The sequence below is a fragment of the Panthera leo genome, chromosome A1, assembly GCF_018350215.1.
Source record: "Panthera leo isolate Ple1 chromosome A1, P.leo_Ple1_pat1.1, whole genome shotgun sequence".
Taxonomy (NCBI): domain Eukaryota; kingdom Metazoa; phylum Chordata; class Mammalia; order Carnivora; family Felidae; genus Panthera; species Panthera leo.
Genome location: NC_056679.1, coordinates 11,450,096 through 11,470,532, shown reverse-complemented (window position 1 = coordinate 11,470,532; position 20,437 = coordinate 11,450,096). Strand labels below are relative to the sequence as shown.

General features: G+C 38.4%; 3 protein-coding genes across 5 annotated transcripts in view; 2 read left to right on the top strand and 1 right to left on the bottom strand.

The window, feature by feature from the left end:
• The window catches only part of LOC122225967 (NEDD4-binding protein 2-like 2), a 106,088-nt gene extending 101,200 nt beyond the window's left edge, over positions 1 to 4,888 (top strand). The window contains exon 11 of the transcript XR_006205462.1: positions 4,817 to 4,888. The gene's annotated coding sequence lies outside the window, so the exon portion shown is untranslated. The remainder of the gene's footprint in view (positions 1 to 4,816) is intronic.
• Positions 1 to 11,430, top strand: part of N4BP2L1 (NEDD4 binding protein 2 like 1) — a 33,946-nt gene extending 22,516 nt beyond the window's left edge. Inside the window, exons 2-5 of one of the 3 annotated variants that reach the window (XM_042949561.1) lie at positions 4,817 to 4,944; positions 5,231 to 5,319; positions 7,230 to 7,306; positions 8,388 to 11,430. In XM_042949561.1, the coding sequence (XP_042805495.1) occupies positions 4,817 to 4,944; positions 5,231 to 5,319; positions 7,230 to 7,306; positions 8,388 to 8,646 (553 nt within the window). In that variant the 3' untranslated portion in view covers positions 8,647 to 11,430. Of the gene's footprint in view, positions 1 to 4,816; positions 4,945 to 5,230; positions 5,320 to 7,229; positions 7,307 to 7,355; positions 7,425 to 8,387 lie in introns of all 3 variants that reach the window. The other 2 variants (XM_042949646.1, XM_042949738.1) reach the window with 2 other exon arrangements.
• An 89-nt stretch (positions 11,431 to 11,519) lies between these two features.
• BRCA2 (BRCA2 DNA repair associated) overlaps positions 11,520 to 20,437 on the bottom strand; it is a 59,664-nt gene continuing 50,746 nt past the window's right edge. The window contains exons 25-27 of the mRNA XM_042948615.1: positions 15,379 to 15,623; positions 13,452 to 13,598; positions 11,520 to 12,520 (exon numbers count right to left, since the gene is read on the bottom strand). Of these exons, the coding sequence (XP_042804549.1) occupies positions 11,882 to 12,520; positions 13,452 to 13,598; positions 15,379 to 15,623 (1,031 nt within the window). The 3' untranslated portion in view covers positions 11,520 to 11,881. The remainder of the gene's footprint in view (positions 12,521 to 13,451; positions 13,599 to 15,378; positions 15,624 to 20,437) is intronic.

The window sequence follows — 20,437 nt, the reverse complement described above, 5'->3', positions numbered from 1 at the left end:
GGTCAAAATGTTAATAATTATTTTTAGATGGGGGAACATAGAAACCTCCCCTTTTTTGCAGTTTTCTGTTTAAAAATATTCTGCAGTGAATATGTATGTCTTTGCTAATTAGAAAGGAAAAGCGGTATTTTTAAGGTTGTATAGACAAAGGGGCATATATAAGACACAGGGGCCAACTTGAAGGGATACCTCGTGGCCAAATATGGGACAATTTGAACATCATAAAGAATAAGGATGTTAAAGATTACTAAAAGGGGAGAGAAAGTTCCTCTTTACAAGACAATGCCACAAAGGAAATATAGAAGAAATTACATAATGAGAAAAATCAACATTCTGCAGTTCCTGATGTAATACTTGGTTCAGGCGTGGTCAGCAACGAATGTGAAGATCACTGGGCAAAAGGCTGGTGGGCAACAGGCTCCTTACCTGGGGTCTGACAGCTTCACGCCCACTCCCACCATCCCTGTCCTGCCATTACATACATTGCAAGAGAAACCATGTTTCTTTAGGGTGGAGAGATCTGGCTGACACCCCCTTTTAGAAGCCACTGACCAAATTGAACACGACGGTACAAACTGTTATTACGTGCAAAAAGAAGTACACAAACGTTACCTCTGTAGTTTCCTTCTAAAAGTGTGTAACCTGGATCTAATCGTGAGGAAATCATCAAAATAACATAGAATGTGGGGTGTACTTAAGCCAACTGATCTGGACTCTTCAAAAAGGGAAACCAAAGAAGTCACAAGGACAGTTCTAGATTAAATGACACAAACATAATAACCAAATGCAGTACGTGACCCTATGAAAGATATTATTGGGACCATCAGGGAAATTTTAAATTTTTAAATTTAAAAATTCAATTGACATTAGCTATTATAAATTAGTGTCCATTTTCTAGATGTGATAATGTTATTGTAGTTATGTAGGACAATGTTCCATAGGAGATACTTGACAAAGAATTTAGGAAGAAAGTGTCATGCCTGCAACTTAATTTTCAAATGGTTCATCAAAAATTCATATGTGAGAAATAAATGAGGCAAAATGTTAACAACTGGTGACTGTAGATGAAGGGTAAGCAGTGTTCATTGAATTATTCTTTCAACTCATTTCTAAAGGTTTGAACATCTTCTAAATATGAGGGATTGTGGGGAATAATTCAGGTGAAAATAAAAAGGAGAGAGAAAAGTGATGGAATAGGGAGATGTGAGGGATTTGGCATCCAGATACAATGTGTGGATCTTGTTTGGCTCTTGCTTCAAACAAATCAGTCCTAGGGATGCATTTAGGAGACAGTCAGGGAAATAGGAGGACTGATGGGACATTTGGTGAAATGAAGTATGAAGCAAATGAAATGAGATTGGCTATGATAATTGTTGACCCTGGGTCATGGGTACTGGGGGAATGATTGTATTCTGTCTACTTTTGCATGTTGGAAAATTTACATATGAAAGTTGGGGTCCAACTCAAAATTACATAGTAATATTGGACTTTGTCAGTGAGTGAGTGACTAATAGACACCTGAATATGTTTCCATGGGTGTTTATGATTAAAGAAAGAATTACACAGAAGAGTGAGAAGTTGTGAAATCAAGATTAGTACCTGAGTTTCTCTCATAGTTTTCATTTTAAGTGAATTTGAGGGGGGACTTTGAGCTGTGGAGTTGAAGGTTCTGTGGAAGTAATTGTCTTTCTATTTTTTTCCTTTTCTTTTGTTTTCATTCTCTCAATTTCCCCAATGCATGAGGCTCCTGACCACCATACAGAAAGCTAGAGCTGATGCATTGTCCTGATCACTGCTGAAGCTGATGGAATGGTATTTATTGCTTCCACCTAAGTTTGGGAATCTCAAGATTTGTCTACTTAATCAGTTCTTTGTTTAGCTAGGAGAGTGTTCATTTTCCTGCAGGTTCCAGATGCTACTGTACCTGCCGGTGCTAATTTAACACTCAGGTGAAGATAAACAAGTTTCTGAAGGAATGACTATTCAGGAAGATCATACAAATCTACACCCCCCCCCCCCCCCCCATCTACACCCTGCCCCCAGTTTAAACACTGCACATTCTTTTGATGATCTTTGCTCATCTGATACCTGGTCACTTTTCTGCGGACATATTCCAGCTTGCCAAATTTCTCTTTAAATTGTGTAGCATTCAGAGTGGAGAAATGCTTCAAATAGGATTTGCCACTTTTAATCCTTAGTGTTTTCATTCTTGTTTATCCCTAGAGCTCCTTTCTCGTAACAAGCCCTAAAGCATTAGCTTCCTCCTCTTACCTCTTGTGCTTTTTAGTGTTTATTTTTGAGGGAGAGACAGAGAGAGACAGAGTGCAAGTGGGAGAGGGGCAGAGAGAGGGGGAGACACAGAATCCGAAGCAGGCTCCAGGCTCCGAGCTGTCAGCACAGAGCCCGATGTGGGCTCGAACTCACAAACTGCGAGATCATGACCTGAGTGGAAGTCGGACATTTAACCGACTGAGCCACCCAGGCGCCCCTTACCCCTTGTGCTTTTAACCTGTTCCCCAAGCGACAGCATTTTCTCATGTCTCAAGATCCAAGTCAAATATCATCTCCTTCATGCTTCCCTGTCAGATCTTGTTCCCGCTCCCGACTTCTCTTGTGCTTCATCTGTAGGTCAGCTGGCCCCTTGGCTAGGCTGTGAATTCCTTGAAAGCAGCTATTTTATTTTATTATCATACCTTAACACTTCACCCAGTACTTGGCATATATTAAATGCTCAATAAATGTTTAATGAGTTGGAGAGTTATCTAATATCCTCTGGGTATTAAAAAACATTATAACTTCTTGTCTACGTTTTTCCACAAGGCTCTCAAGAGACCATCAGATTCCTATTTAAATCAAAATGTAACATGGCGTCCAATGAATATCCCTGTTTACCAACTCAGCCCATCAGCTACCTATGCTGCCTTTTTTTTTAAAGTTTATTTATTTATTTTTGAGAGAGGCTGGAGAGGGGCAGAGAGAGAGAGAATCCCAAGCAGGCTGCATGCTGTCAGCGCAGATCCCCATGCAGGGCTCGTCATGAACCGTGAGATCAGGACCCGAGTGGAAGTCAAGAGCGGGAAGCTCAACCGACTGAGCCCCACCCAGGAGCCCCTGTGCTGCTTTCTTTTTAAATGTGATCAAGCCTTCTGAAGAATTCTGACGGAAATGTTTATTTACTGTTTCTGGAATGTGTTCACTCATTCTTGAAAATTGAGGCATTTGCTTTATTTTGGTTTTTTCATCTCTTCCATTCACTGCAATACTAATTCACTCGCAGTAATTTCGAGATTACATATGCATTCCAATGCATTTTATTACTGTGGCATATAAACAGTTTGGGTTGGTAAAGTTGATCTCCTGTGTTATAATTATTGGTAAAATAATTATACATCTTACATTTGTAAAAGTGCCTTACCATTTGCAAAATGTTTTCTCATATCTCATTTGAGCCTTACTAGAAACTCCTGTTTCATAAGTAGTGACTATTATCTGTGGTTTTCAGTCGGGAAAACAGTTTAGAGAGATAGGTGACATGACTGGATATCGTAGAGTCAAGAATTGAACCCGAGCTTTTCAGAACAACCCGGGACCTTATTTATGATCTGGGCTCCGGTGCCTTATGCTCATTCTGTTCTTTCCTGATTAAAGATAACTCTTCTCGTGGAGAAGAAACACACACAGTTACACGGCTCGACTTTTCTCTTTGCATTTCCTGTTCTTGTCATTCTCCAATCTTTTTTCCTCCAACCTTTCTCCTTTTTTATTCTTTTTTTTTCTCTTTCTTTGTTCTGAGTGTATCCATTTTGTCATATGTTCTGTTTGCCTGTTAAATTTGTTTTGGTGCTGCAGGGAAAAAGGGAAGAAACCAACACTCATTGTGTCAGGTGACGCATCTGCTGTTTCTGCACATTATTAGCTCAGTGTCATAACCTAGCAAGATAGGTGAAATCATCCTTGATTTGTGCAGATGAGGAGAGAGGAGGCTCAGAGATTTACCCAGTTACTACCTACCATAATATGCACCCCCCCGCCTCCACCACCAAATTGTCTGAATAAGGATTTCAAGTGGAAACATCTCTTCGATTTTGTGCAGAATTTAGTATGCTTTTTTTTTGTTTTAAAGGGGACACTCCACGATGGTTTTCCCTTTTTTCTGTGATATTTTCATATTTAGAGAAGTGTGATAGAGATTTAAGAAAGCATGGGGAATGCTGGGTCTACCTCTTTCCTTCTCCTGGTGTGCTGTTTTTCATTTGGTTTAGGTCACTGTGAAATGTAAATGTTACCTTAATAGGGGTGGTGCGCACACACACACACACACACACACACACACATACATCACTTTTGTCTATATCATACCTCAGCAAGAACTAGTTTCTCAGATGCGTCCTCACAGAGAACAGAGCCCCAGGGAGATGGGACCCAGGACAGGGGAGAGCCTTTCAGGGAAGGGAGGGCTGTGGCACTGGGGCATGGCACGCGAGGGCAGGTCTGTGGGGGGCACTGGTACACCACTGTGGTCATCATGCCTTCTCCTTAACCTCCAGAGTTGTGTCTAGAATCATTTGGTGCAGCAGAAGTCAATGTGGTGGCCACACTTCTGAGTTTTAGGAGTTGTGCTGCACACACAGCCGCCTCTCGGTTTTCTCCCGCCTCCTATGAATAGCAAGCATCTCTCTTATTACGCTGAATTTCAACAACACACAACCTGGTGGACTCATAATTATAAACCACTGAATGTTAGAGATGGAGGGTAATAATTTCTAGAATGACTGTGCCTAGTCATAAAGTAATCTCTTATTTCCCCACTTTCTAGACAATTGCAACACGACTTTCCCAGGGCTCTGATTTTCAGCACGGATGATTTTTTCTTCAGGGAAGACGGTGCCTATGAGTTCAATCCTGACTTCCTGGAGGAAGCACATGAATGGAACCAGAAAAGAGGTGACAAATTCCTTTCCAAATTCCCGGGAAACCCTATTGTGCACATAGAATAAGTTTTATGGAAGGAGTGTAATAAAAGTTCTGCCATTTTTCCCCCCAAACAGAATGCCAGAGCATAACCTCCCTAGATTCCAGGAAAAGGAAAATTATTGATAATGGGTTCTGAAATAGATGGCACTAAAGTTGTGTAATGAGGACATCCTGTAATAAAAATAACAAAATATGGAGTACGCTCGCCCTTCTGATTGTTGCATGTTGCTCACTGTTATATAACATTGTGTTGCAGCCAGAAAAGCAATGAGGAATGGCATATCCCCCATTATTATTGATAATACCAACCTCCACGCCTGGGAAATGAAGCCCTATGCAGTCATGGTAGGAAACAGCATCATTCTGATTTTTCAGTTCCGGAAATTTTGTGAGAAAATTGAACCATTTGTTCTTTCCTCTTTTTCCGATCTGCCATGATCTCATCTTTATTAATAGTAGTTCTCTCAGAGAGCAGGTAAACAGGTTTTATTTTAGTGTTTCTCTCTTGTTCAGTGGCTGAAACTTGCTAAGGTGCTAATATCCCCTCAGGGTACATTTGTAAACACTCATTGGTCTGAATTCTTGATGGTTTTTCTGTCTTGATTTTCTGTCTTGCTTTCCAAAGAAGAGACATCTATACACAGGGGCACCGTCTGAAGCTTGCAGAGAAATATTGGGGTGGGCAGTGCTGCTAGCCGAGTTGTAGGTTATATTGATAGGACACGGTCTTTGGCAGGCAGGGATTTCAGTACTGTTTAGTGTTGCCACATGAGAGTTCTGGGGTGACCCTTTTTTTTTTTTTGGGGGGGGGGTTTAAAACATATTTAGGGTTAACACTGTAACCCTACTAAGATACTAGAATACAAATATAAATACACAAACAAAGATAACTCAGCTCTCTACTGTCAGAATAGAAAAGTAAGAGGAATAAAACTATGTTTGTATTTTAAATTATGATCTGTTTTCAGACATATTTCACCTTTTCTGGTCATAAGTTTTCATTCCCTATTGGGCATATAGATAGGAGAAAAGATCCTGAAACACACAGGGCAAGAAGACGACAGATGAGTAGTCTAATTTTGTCATACATAATCCCCACTTGTCTAACAGTAAAGTGAGTATCTCTAAGAAACTGGGCTCGTGGCATCTATTCATGGCTTCTTTTTAATCCGGGGGCAAAAGAGCTTACACGCAGGTGTGCTTTTCTCTAACTGTACATTCATCTGGTTTATTTAGGCCCAGCCTGTGGGACTTTGGGTGAATGTAGGAAGGAATGAACATCACTTTTGTCGTTACTTCAGTTCATGGACCGAGAGTCCACTTGGCAGAGAAATGAAAGGGGACATGAGTAGTCAAGTTAATTAAGGCACAACTCAAAACCAAGAGTAGTGGGAGAGTGGCTTAAGGAAAGACATCTTATTTTTTATTATCTGGAATGTGCAATCTTTTTAAGCCACCCACAGCTATTACTAAGATCCAGAAATTAGGTATTTTCCATCTAGGATATCTGAATCCTTTTCTAATGAGAAGGGTCCATCTCAATCTCAAGAATGAAGAGGAAATCTTTTTACTTAGCTGTTTTCATTCTGTATTTTGTAACACAATAAACGATAGTGACAACAGAGTTCAGATTTTGAGATGAGAAAGGAGTAGCCAGTTTATGAATGCAAAGATTATTTGGATGTTTATATGCAAACTGTAAACCCAAGGATCACGGGGCGTGGTGCTTTGGGCCGGACTGTATTGCATAGTGGGGAAAGCCCCTTCTTGGCGGGAAGAGTTTGTAAAGAGTGTTGGGAAATCATTTTTATTTCATAAGCTCTGTTCCTAGGGCACCCTCACTTTCTAACTGAGGCATGAGGAATGGGACAAGGCATTTGGCAGAAGAAAACTCGGTGATAATCCGATAAGGGACTTTGAGAAGCCACTGAATTCATTTCTCATACATGTGGGCAGGATATTTAAAACTTAGTTCAGCTATCTATTTTTAAAAATGTCCCCAAAGAACCTTTATCATTTTCCTACATAGTAGATAAAATTGACCAAAACTTATCATTGGGAACCATAATATAATCTGAGAGTGGCTAAGTATGGAAATGAACCAACGGTACTTGTAAGATAAACTAAGGCCTTGGATTACTGGTAAAACAAAAGGAATCTTAGAAAAGATTTGTAGTAAATGTTAAATGGCAGCATAAACATTCCCAAACATACGTACCATGTCTTCAATGTTTTATGTACTTTTGAAAAATCAGGCACTTGAAAATAACTATGAAGTTATATTCCGAGAACCTGACACTCGCTGGAAATTCAACGTTCAAGAGTTAGCAAGGTACTTCTTTGTTTTTCTAGTTCCTCATTATGTATCCTGCTGTTTTCAGGTATTTCAGACCGAACAAAAGAATCTTTTCAGGCTGGAAATGGACATGGTAGTTTTCAGGCCAGAAATGGTAATTCTTGGAAATTGATCACTTTGGATTTATTAATGTGAAGACTTTAGTTTTGGGTCAGTTTTCTAATATACCGCTAAACGCTACACTTTGGCTTGGACTTGGTCCTTTTAAAGGACACATTTAACTTTCTGCTAAAATGCTTCTTCATTAATGAACGTTTGAAAGCACTTTTCTCTGCATGGGATTGCACATGTCAGTGGCGTTTTTGCATTGAGGCTCAATAAAGATCTTTAAACGTTCAACAGTCTGTGGTTCACTTAGGGTCTAGATGCTGCTTCTAATTTATAAAGCAATAAATGTCCAAATAATACTAACTTGTTGATTGAGTGCATGGGTTCTGATATTTACTATCTGTGTTATTTGATGATGTCAATGATTTAAAGAAACCAGTGAGATCAGAATTTACTTTTTAGGAATAAGACTGATTTATCCTATAGTTACAAGGAGATAGTGCTTCCAAAATCGGTCTGTGGCCCACGCCCATCACAGTTGCCTGAGGTGATTGTTAAAATCCTAGTTCATGGGCCCCATGCCACAGTGGGAATCTCTGGTAATTGCATTTCGAACTATATCCCCAGTTGATTCTGAGGCCCGCTTGAATTTAAGATTATTTTAATTAGCATCTAGAAGTGTCTTGGACTGACATAAATGGATTATAGATATATGCATGATTAACAGGCAAAAATATAATAAGTAGATCTCATGGTGTTCTTTTATACCTTGAAGCATGAAATTGAGAGTTCCAAAAACAAAGCATTTCCGAAACTCTAGTTGTTTAGCCTTAGAGCAGCACAAAAAAACAGGAGTGGAGCCTGAAAGATAACTCCTTAAAGAGATGTTATGCTTTAGTGAGAGTTAAATCCTGAGACTAGGGAGTGCATATCTATATAATGACGCAGGACTTGTAACTCCTTTTGAATATACTGCCTTAAGTACATGTTTGCATTTTTTCCCATGTAGAAGGAACATTCATGGAGTCCCAAGAGAAAAAATACACCGGATGAAGGAACGGTATGAACACGATGTTACCTTTCACAGTGTGCTTCATGCGGAAAAGCCAAGCAGAATGAACAGAAACCAGGACAGGAATAACCCATCACCTTCCGACGGCGCAGGATACTGGAATCCCTGCACGGAGTTTCCCACCCGGAGGGCTCATGGGGGCTTCACAAACGAGAGCTCCTTTAACAGAAGAGGCGGCTGTCACCATGGATATTAGAGGCCTATCGTACAGGCATTCACAATTTTCCTAAATCAGTTTTTACCGCAACTTTTGGTATTTATTCTTTGTTCAGTTTTAGCCAGAGCTCTAATTCCCGTGTAAATAGTCAGACCTGAAAGTTTTTCAGAAGTCATTATATTCATTTTCAACAAGCACTTGTTAAAAGTGATCCTCTATGCATGGTCTGATGCTGGAATTCTGATTTGATTAAACAAAGTCACTTTCTCTAGGGAACCAATTGGAAACGGAACCCTGAAAACGTACCCAGTCACATAAGTTCAATATACAGAAGCTTCAGTACCACTTCCTCTGAAGTAATCTATTTTTCCAGAAAACCCATCTCCATCAGGAAGGTTGGAAAGGTGGGGGAGAAGTGGGAGACAGGAAAATGTTAGTGCCATTGCTACTTTGATAAGCCGTATATCCAAAAAATGTGAGATGTGTGGCTGTCACGATGAGAGTGGTTTTCCTCTAAAATGCATATGCTAGAGAGCATACATCTAAGGGAATATCGTCCTTCAAAGTAGACTCTTTGGGAAATTATCCCTTTATTCTCGTGATGTGTCATTGTTAAAAAGTCTTTTGGATTCTTCTTGATAGCTCTAAAAGCTACTGAGGAAAACCAGTGTCATTATTTAAAGTCACATCTTGTGTTTTAACTACCACTGTATCGAATAGGATTAAACCTGATGAACTTTTTGGCTGTTGTGCCAATAGTGGAAATTAAAGAAGCCTGACTTTATAAAACACCAGTTTTTAAGAGGAGAAAATTAAGCAGTTTTTAGACATGTGCATAATCAGTTGGCTGCCCAAATGTTTGGGAGCACAAGAATTAAGCATCCCAAGATATAAATCATATAGGGATACGTAAAAGTCATGCTCATTGCAAGATGAGCATTCTTGGCGTTTTATGTGGCATTATTTAAGACAATAAAGTTCTACCACAACTCTGGGATGTCCCTCTTAAACCAATACTGAATTTATGATTCCAAATCAAGTCTCCACAGGTTAGAATCAAATTAATTTGGTGTGAGACCATGATAGATAAGATCACGTAGGATGTATGCTTTATTTCTTGTTGGCCAACAGCTTCTTTATAATGTTCTGTGAAATATTATTTTAAGTGTCCTATATAATGGTGCTTTTATGGTTATTAAAAATTATCTATGGTATTGCTTTATATGAATTTGTCATTGAATCTAGACTGCTTTAATGATATAAAAAAATTAATTGCCTAAATTCCATAGAATTCTACCCTATTAAGAACCAGTTTTTCTATATCATAAACTTATTTACCAGTCTTCTTTAGTAAATAGGAGACATAAAGACAAAAGCAACCTTGCATTTTACATGCTTATATAAATTATTTGATCTGCATACATTGGAAAGGCTATTACTTTAGCATTTTAATATCTGCCACTATTGACATCTTATGGCTTTTTATTCACCTTGTCTGAGTAACCACTCTGATATGGCCCCAGGTTTAGATCCAGAGCTTTTAAAGAGCTCAGGAGAGTAATTTCCCTATTTGTCTCTTTTTTCCCCTGGATGACTCCTGAAATACTTGGTTTGGAAGCATAAACATAATTGATTAAATGCTGCCAACTTTGTCCCAGCTAGAAGTGATTTATTTTTTCTCTCAGTTCCCAAGTTTCCTGATTTATGTAATTTTTTGAACACTCAACTTTAACCTGTAGTTTTGTATGATTAACGTTTGTATCGTTCACAGAGCCGGCATAGTGCTTTACGTACAAGATAGGGTCTCGTTAAGTAATTGCTGAGTAACACAAACTGCTTTTACCATTATCCCTAATCCTATGGTGTACATTCTTGACTTTGTAATCATTGTCACTTCTTAGGGGACAATATCTGCATATACTTAAGCTTCATATTTTGCTTATATAGCTTCCTATATTTTTTACAATGTGTAAAAAAGGAGTGTGTGCATGAGATCTCTCTATAATGTGTGGTCTAAATGGTAAGGAGGAATAGAGGACGTAGTAGCAGTTCAGGTTAGATTCTTCTAATTCTTTTTTGTTCATCTGAGACTCCAGTTTTATTCCCTGTTCTAGAGTGGATCACTTGGAAAATGATTAGGATGGGAAGACCAAATTGTTTTACGAACAAAATTTAAATCATGTATTAACAAGACTGGCAGAACACTTGAGTTAAAAAGAACTGCAGAATGGATTATTGTTACGTTAATTTTTAGAGGAGCCAAAAATCATGGATCACAGTTATGAAAGAAAAAATTGCTTTTTAAAAGATTTATCCTTGGCTTTGAAATGCGTTTCTAATTAGATTTGAAAACAGGATATTTTATATAAACTTAAGGCATAGTAAAAGACCTGATTTCAGAGCTTTTCCATGCTATCGGCTCCTGGTTGGAAGTGCATTCTCTTTTCTCCATTAAGCGTAAGAAAGTCACAAACGAGAATATCCTCTTATATTGAACTATTACTGTCTGCCTTGGTGGTTAGAGAAAACCAGGTTTAAAGGAAGTACTGCTGAGTCCTGTGACAGGGCTAAAAATAAAGTGGGTAGAATCTGCCAATTTGAAAGAACAGTTTTCTCTGAAGTTGCAGATGATCATTTTGTTACAAAAACATTAACACTATGAAATCTGATTTAAAGTACTTGAATTTTTAATTAAAATAATTTCAGAGATCACAGTGGAATCATAAAAAGGAATTACATTGGGGTTTCTGTTTTTCTTGTAGTTATGCCGACTTAGAAAACACCACTGTTGTATCTTTCTCTTCCTGACGTTTAATTAGGATAGAAGTAGAAGAGAATCAACACGTTTGTTAGGGAAAACTGGGTCACAGTGGGCTATCTCCGAGAAACAAAACTAAACCAAACCATCTAAGATAGGAACTAAACTAAAAAGAATTACAGAAGTCAAAATAACTGTACTTACGAACCTAGTTTCATTTAATTAAGGACACAACTTAAGGAAAAAGTTACTTTGTAAAATAATACTTGGTCAAGTCCAGTGATCAAATTCAGTCACAAAGATTTAAGGGAGATTTTTTTTCTTGATTAGTTAATAAAGACCCAGTCAATTTTAAGATCAGTAACAAATCAAAGCCCAGAGGCAGGCAAAGAGCATTCCTGTGATAGACAGGCACCCAGGGAAATTAGAGACTATTTTTCTCATTATGCGAACACTGATGTGCCGTTTGAAGCTGTATTTTTTACAAACTGGAGAGGCTGAGTCAGTGACTTATCGTCATGTTTGCTGTTGTCGCCTTTGCAGTCTCACAGATGACCTTTTTACTGTATCTGTGTCCTGCACGTCAGGCTCCCATCCTTCGGTGCTGGCCTGGGGGTTCTCGCAGTCTCGTATCCCAGAGGCAGGAGGATACCTTTTCGGCCTGACATAATCTTTTGAGCTCGTGGGAGCAGTCCTAGGGGAGTCATTGGGAGACAGAAGTTGATCTTCTCCTGCCGAACCAGACAAAAGGGCTTGAGTGTTGATCATTGCAAGTTCTTCGTCAGCTATTGAATCACTTTCCACAAGGGAAGTGTCATTAAATTTCAGCGGAGTCCTCTGAGGGGAATTCAACTCTCTTTTCTTCATAGGTGTTTCGTATTTGGTGCCACAACTCCGTGGTGGCTGAAATGCCTTCTGTGCAGCTGGAGAAACAAATGTACAAATGGGACTCACAGGTGGAGGTAAAGGCAGTCTACTCAAAAAATCCAAGGCTTTTCTCTTCTTGCAGGTTTTCGGGTCATCCAGCTCTCTCTCCCCTTTATAACAAGACTTTGAAGTCATTTGGGCTGATCCAGGTGTGGGCACAGACTTTGTTTTCGGCTTACAAAGTGATAAAGGACTCTGGTAATTCATCTCACTATTGGGAGAAGACATCTGATAAAAAGACAAAATGCAGCCTAGATAATGAGGCACTAATATGTAAAACATCATCAAATCAGCTTTTCGTTAGAAATATTTAAGCACACAAATACCACATACATTCTCACGCCCATCGTGACTCATAGGTCAGATGATTTCAAGAGACATTTACATTATTGTTCTCATTCCAGAAGGAAACAGTTTTGCATACAAGGATACAAAAATGACACAAAAAGAAAAAAGAATGAAGACTAATTGTAATAAAAGACAAAAAGGGAGGCAGGGGGATTTAACTGACTCTTGAATCTTTTCTTTTTTCATTAACAGCTTAAACAAAGATGAGCATTTTTAAACCATTTTAAGAGCACAGACTGCCTGGGTTCTAACACTTAACTTTTCTAGTTTTGTGACTTTAGGCAACTGTTCAACCTCTCTAGACCATAGTTTCCTCATTTGCAAAACAGAGATAATTTTCATCCCATGGGTTGTGGTAAAGATTAAATGAGTTAATACAGATACACTAAGCAACTGTTAGCTACTTGAGATTTAGTCATCAGTCAGTATTACAGACCTTACAGCTTAATTTGCGTGTACGGTGATTTAAAGAGTTAGGCTGAGCTTAGAAACACTCCTAACTGTATAGAATAGTCCTTCTAGCAAAAGGACAGAGGCAAAACAGAGGCAAAACACTATTTTCTATCACATGCACTTGCAATGCTAAAAACGAAAGCACCTGTTTGTCAAATGTGACCCCAAAGAAGGTTCCATTCTGGCTTTGATAAGCAAGATATAATTTCCAGATAACCTATACTTACAGGAGCCACTGAACAATAAACTACACTTTCTGGTCAAGTTTAATTCCATTTCACCAAGTTTACCACATGCACACCAGAATATAGTATTGACTGCGTACATAATACTCATAAAATTCCTTCAATTAACTTACCGAAAGTTTACTTCCTAGGCCAAGGACGGTTTGAACGGTGTGTGGCTCTGAAGTATAGTCTTTCGTTGGGGTGGACACCTTGGGACTGTTGGCATTAAGTATATGCACAAGTTTGTTTTCTGCATCATTGCAAAACGTATCAATATTCTAAGAAAATAAATTGGAAAAGCTGTTTTGTAAAATGAAAATACACATTTTCATGTTTTCAGAAAATGTTACCTTTAAAATTAGAAATAAAAGATTCAGACCAGAAAAAAAGAATGACACACCCAAAATTTGAGAGCAACTGTCAAACAATATACCAGTGTAAAAATGCAAAGCCAACATGTTGGAGGGAGGGAGGGAGTGTGTGTATGTCAGGGAAGGAAAGAGACGGGAGAGATCTTGCCAACCAGCCAGTTTAATTACAAGGTATTCCACGGTACTGGATTAGGAGCTGGAAGACGGGGGCTCAAGTTCCAGCTCTATTTCCTACCTAATAGCTGTAAATCACCTAACATCTATAGAGTATGCCCTGGGTTAGTAGTAAAATGAGACAACTGCCTCACGTCTGTTCTAAGAACGGAAACAATGTATAGGTTAAGCCACATAAAACTGTTGTTTCAGAAGTTACAACTGGTCGAATACCAGCAATTTTATATAATTTAACCTAATTCATGAGAGTATTTTGTAAAAGTTAAAAATGCTATGTAAATAACAGTTGTCTCTGAACAATCCTTGAATAAAACCTGGGAGAAATTCTGGGATGTTTTTCATCTGTATGGAGGCCAAATGGTGAATATAATTCCCACTCCACCCCCAATTTAGAAACCAGATCAATCAGGGTGTTATTCTTCACTATAATATATATTGAGTCTTTAGGTAAAATATTACACAAACTTCCTTGATACAGCTGGCTACTCTGATGCTTTTAAAATATAATTTTATTTATATATATATTTTGAACAACACACATTTCAGATATCAAACTAACAGCCTTATCTTGAAGATTCTTTACTAGTTAGCAATTTTTAAAATCCAAAATTTTATTGGGAGGCAGCATTGCACAGTGGTTAATACGTGGGGCTATGCAGGGGCACTTGGGTGGCGCAGTCAGTTAAGCATCTGACTTCAGTTCAGGTCATATCTTGTGGTTTGTGAGTTTGAGCCCCGTCTCGGGCTCCGTGCTGATAGCTCAGAGCCTAGAGCCTGCTAAGGATTGTGTGTCTCCTTCTCGCTCCGCCCCTCCCTCCCTCCCTTCATCTCACTCTCTAAAAAAAAAAAAAAAAAAAAAGTTGGGGCTGTGCACTCAGAGAGCTTAAGTATGAATCTTGCTTCTAACAACTTGGCTGTGTGACTTAATCTCGCTGTTTTTCATCAATAAAATGGAAAAGCAGTTCCCCACCTCATAGGATTGGTGGAAGAATTGAATGCGACAGGCTATGAACAAGGCCTGACATACAGCAAGCACTCTAAAACTGTAGCTAATAATTATTACTTGCTATATGTATAAATTTAAGCATAAAATGTATACATTACCCAGGGAAAATAATTTCAGTATTCTCCTATTTGAGATTATTTCAAATCAAGGACAGACATAAACTGTAAAATACTAGATAGGGAGTTTAAAACATGAATTTGGAATCTGCCAGTTATTAACTAATGATACTGCTATGAACCATGGGTAACTCATTCTTGTTGCCCACATGACCTGTAGCTCTGAACATCCTCCTCAGGATTTCTCCTCACTCAATACCCTTCAAGTCACTTTCTCCCAGCTGTTGTCCCCCCCATCTCCTCAGGCTCCTGAGCAATTCATCTTTGAGGAACCCTCATCTCACATTATTTCCTGACTATCCAATTTTCATAGAAGCCACCATTTCCTTGATGTTTGACCATCAAAATAAGAAAATACCAAAACGCGTGGTAATGCCCAAAGTAATTTTACCTCAATAGTATTTTTCATTTTGTGGAATGTCTCTTGAAAATGGCCCTCCTTTGGACTGGCAGAAAACCTGGAAAAATCTCCAGCAAATAAAGTAGGAATTCCTGATTTAGATTCTGGTCGCCACTGGAGGTTGCTAGCAGCAATTAATGTATGAGGTTTAACAATGTCTTCATTAAGATCGGTCCAGACTTTGATTGCCAATAAATTATGGCATTCATCTGACAAATAGACCAAAGGAGCAAAACCTAAGATGAAACAAAACAAAACAAAAAATTCCACTTCATTACATATGTGAGATAAATTTTAAAAAATTCAAGGAAGTTCTAATATGCCTATTTGTTTTGGTATGCTAATAGTAAAACAGACCAAAATAAGTTTAGAGAAAGCTCAGAATTTCCAAAATAACCTGCTGTTTATGGTGTTAAAATTTCAGTGTTAATATGACAACATATTCTGTTACTTAGGCCATGGGGAAGCAGGTATACTCATACATTGCTGGTGGGAATACAAATTTGTGCAACCCTCTGGAGAAAAAAACTGGTAGAATCCAGCAAAATGACACACACTTACCTTTCCACCCAGCAACCCCACTTTTAGTACTCAATTCTGAAGATGTACTTCCAATAATAGTGAGATATATATGAACAAGATTCATGAAAACACTCTGTACAAGGTTACTCACTGAAGCACAGGAGAGCGGTAGGGACAAACACTGGCACATTCATACAATTTTGTACTATGCAGCTGTACAAAAGAATGAGGAAGTGCTCTGTAAACAAACGGTCCAAGATCTTTGGGAAGAAGCAAAAGCTGTTCTAACAGGGAACAGGGAAGTTTATAGCAATACAGGCCTACTTCAAGAAATAAGAAAAATCCCTAATAAACAACCTAAACTTACACCCAAAGGAAACAGAAAAAGAACAAACAAAATCCAAAGCTAGTAGAAGGAAAGAAATTATAAAGATTAGAGCAGAAATAAATGAGACAAAAAAAAAAAAAAAAAAAAAAAGATCAATGAAACCAGAAGCTAGATCTTTGAAAAGATAAACAAAATTGGTAAACCAGACCAAAGCCAGACTCCTCAAGAAAAAGAGGGCTCAAACAAAATCACAAATGAAGGAGGAGAAATAATAAAAATACAAAGATCACATTATGAAAAAGTATATGCCAACAACTTGGACAATCTAGAAGAAATGCATAAATTCTTAGAAACATGTAACCTCCCAAAAGTGAATCAGGAAGAAACAGAAAATTTGAACAGACTGATTACTAGCAATGAAAATGAATCAGTAATCAAACAATTCCCAATAAACAAAAGCCCAGGACCAGATGGCTTCACAGGTGAATTCACAGGTGAACATTTAAGTAACAGTGAATACCTATTCTTCTCAAACTAGTTCAAAAAACAGAAGAGGAAGGAAGACTCCCAAATACACTCTATGAGTACAGCATTATCCTGATATCAAAACCAGATAGACACTTGAAAACAAACTACACGCCAATATGCCCGATGAGCAAATCCTCAACAAAACATTAGGAAACTGAATCCAACAATACATTAAAAAAAACATTCACCACAATCAAAGGGGTTTCATTCCCAGGATACAAGAGTGGTTCAATATTTGCAAATTAATCACCACAATACATTACATCAAGAAAAGAAAGGATAAAAAATCATATGATCATCTCAACAGAAGCAGAAAAAGGATCTGACAAAGTACAACATCCGTTCATGATGAGAATCCTCAACAAAGCAGGGTTAGAGGGAACATATGAAAAACCCACAGCCAACATCATACTCAGTGGTAAAAAACTGAGAGCTTTCCCCCTAAAATCAGGAACAAGACAAAGATGTCCACTCTCACCATTTTTATTCAACACAGTACTAGATATCCTAGCTGCAGCAATTAGACAAAAAAGAAAAACACGAAAAGGGAACCAAATTGGTAAGAAAGAAATTAAACTTTCACTCTTTGCAGATGACATGACACTATATAGAAAACCATAAGGACTCCATCAAAAAAACTACTAGAACTGATCCATGAATTCATTCAAGTTTCAGGATACACACATTCAGGATACACATTTCAGGATAATGCACAGAAATCTATAGTGTTTCTATTTACTAATAACTAAGTAGCAGAAAGAGAAATTAAGAAAATCCCATTTACAATTGCACTAAAAATAGAATATCTAGGAATTAAAAAGAAATAAAGAATGAGATAGCTTGCTATGAATTGATACTGTTAAGTGAAAAAAGCACGCACACGCACAAAAATTAAAGTTTGTTACTCTTCATATAAGAAAGAAGCTGATATAAGAGATTGTACATGTATCTGTCCACTTGTGGAGAACAAATACAGGAAGGATAAAGCAGAAACTACAGAGGCAGGACGTGGGTAGAAAGCAGGGGAGAAACAGCACTGGGGTGGAAGGAATGAAAAGTGATGCTTCCCTTGGTATGTCTTTGTGCAGCTGATTCTTAGAACCACAGTGTTTCACACACGCTTCACCTATCCCACCAACAAACAAGCCCAACCACAGAGGGGGAAATCCACAATAGAATATACACACATACTTCCTGGCGCCTTCTGTCTGATACGGCCTAGAAGCAATGATGCCTGTGCAGTAATGAGTGTATCTAGCCATTAGGTCATGGCTATAAACAGTTTTCTCAAAAAAAAAAAAAAAAAAAAAAAAGAAAGAAAGAAAAAGAAAAAAGAAAGAAAGAAAAAAGTGATCCAGGGTTTCTTTGAGAAGTAGTTGGTCCAACTTGATTGGGGCAAGGAACATATAAGATGAACCTGGAACATCTTGTAATGCCGAAAAGAGGTGCTCGCAAAATTACAGGAGTCAACCTGAAAAAACTCCTAGTGGCCCAAACTGAAACAATCTGAACAACAAAATAATGCAGGTATTGAATTGTAACCCACAGACTAAAATACATATTCATTCGTCCATACTGATATAAATCAAATAAGAAAGTAAATTTGGGGAAAAGGGGCAGCTCTTCCTTATGGTAGAGCTCCAATAAATGGAGAATGAAAGAAGAAAGAAAAAAAAGGAAATCATTAGGCAAACACTACAGTAAAAACTCCTGCAAACAAAATCAGCTGATAGATGCTAAAATTAATTGGTGAAAAGTTTGAGGTGAAATTGGACTTACATAGTCTCAAGGAATCTCCTTTAAGGTTAAGGTTGCAGACCTCAAGGCTGCCGCTCCCAGTAACAAGCAGTATCAGCATCATTAAACCCTTGATGGGGAGGCGGACAGACACAACACTGTTTCTGTGGCACTTTTGCCAGATATGTATAACCTTATTCCAATCATGAGAAAACATCAGACAAACCCAAGTTGAGGAAAATGCTACAACATGATCAGTCTATTCAAGAGAGTCAAGATTGGAAAAAAAGGGAGAAGACTGGGGAGGGGCACCTGGTGGCTCAGTCGGTTGACCGTCTGACTTTGGCTCAGGTCATGATCTCGCAATCCATGGAGCTCGAGCCCTGTGTCGGGCTCTGTGCTGACAGCTCGGAGCCTGGAGCCTGTTTCGGATTCTGTGTCTCCCCCTCTCTCTACCCCTCCCCCACTCATGCTCTGTCTCTCTGTCAAAAGTAAATAAACATAAAAAAAAAAAAAATAACCAAGAGAAGACTGGGGAACTGTTAAAGACGAGAGGAGACTCGGGAGAAATGATGATTACACGAAAGTGGGATCCTGGAACAGAAGAAGTAAAACAGCATAAATCTACACTTAAATCTACACTGCAGGTAATAATATTATGCCAATGTTAACTTCCAGATTCTAATAATGGTACCATGGTCACACAAGATGCTGACATTAGGCGAAGCTGGGGGAGGGATAATTGTAAAGTCTGCATTAGTTTTGCAACTTTTCTGAAGGCCTGAAATTATTCAAAATAAAAAGTGAAAAAGTTTCAATGCCAAAAATGGGAAGAGACAGGACTGAGGCACTCACCATTTAATCTAACGATTTAGAATTTCTTGTCTCTGTTACTTCAAGAATTATGTTTCCCTTATAAATGATAGGAACCCAAAGAATTGTCATTCTCAGATAATGATTTGTTTATCCTGTTGCAAATGATGGTTATTCCTTTCACTGTTTTCAATTTTATAAGTAGATTCATTTAATGGATTGTAATCCTAAATATTAAATACTGCTTTTAGAGAAATTATGTTTCCCAAGTATGTTCAATTTTCTAATTTGGGAATTTGCCTCTAATTATATTCAAAATGATTACAGCCCTTCTCTCAAATGTGCTTCTTTAAACTATGTTTTCCCCCCAATTTTAAAAGCAATACTTGTTTACTGAAAAACATTTAGAAAATGCAAAATATGAAAATAAGCTTCCAGGATAGCTCCCTCATTTCATTTTTTCCTCAGTACAGGTTTCATACCTAGATCAAATTATATACACTGAAAAAAAATAGAAAATTTCCTGTAATTACCACACATCTCGTACAAATGGTAACAACTGGAAGAATTTTTTTCAAGTAACACTTTTAGAATGTTGGCACTGAAAAAATCATGAAAATAAAAGGATAAGAGGGAGATTATTCTGCAGGTTTGCAGTCTGGGATTGTTCTGAACTCACGCAGAATCCACTGTTCCCTTTAAATTCTTTTTCGAAAGTTTCACTGAAAGGCTAAAGCACACAGCAGTATGTGAGGCCACTTCACAAATTCTCGCTAAGAGACACGCCAGCTGCAGAATCCCCACCAGACCGGGACTGCTGTATCTCTGCAGCAACGGCACTGCAGGGCTCCCCCCTCTGCCAAGCGGCACTGCAGGGCTCCCCCCTCTGCCAAGCGCTGCACGGCTCCCTGAGCGGCACCCTCCCGCCCCCCAGCTCCCCTCTCTGCCCAGAGGCAGGTGCTGCTTCCCCACAGGTGCTGCTCCTGAGTGCACTTTCCAATACATCTGCATGAAAATCTCAGTCTGTTTCCTGGGAAACTGACCTAAGAAGTGATCTCACTTAATTAATTCATCGGATGCCACAGTGTTTGTAATATAGTAACACAACAGATTGAACACACA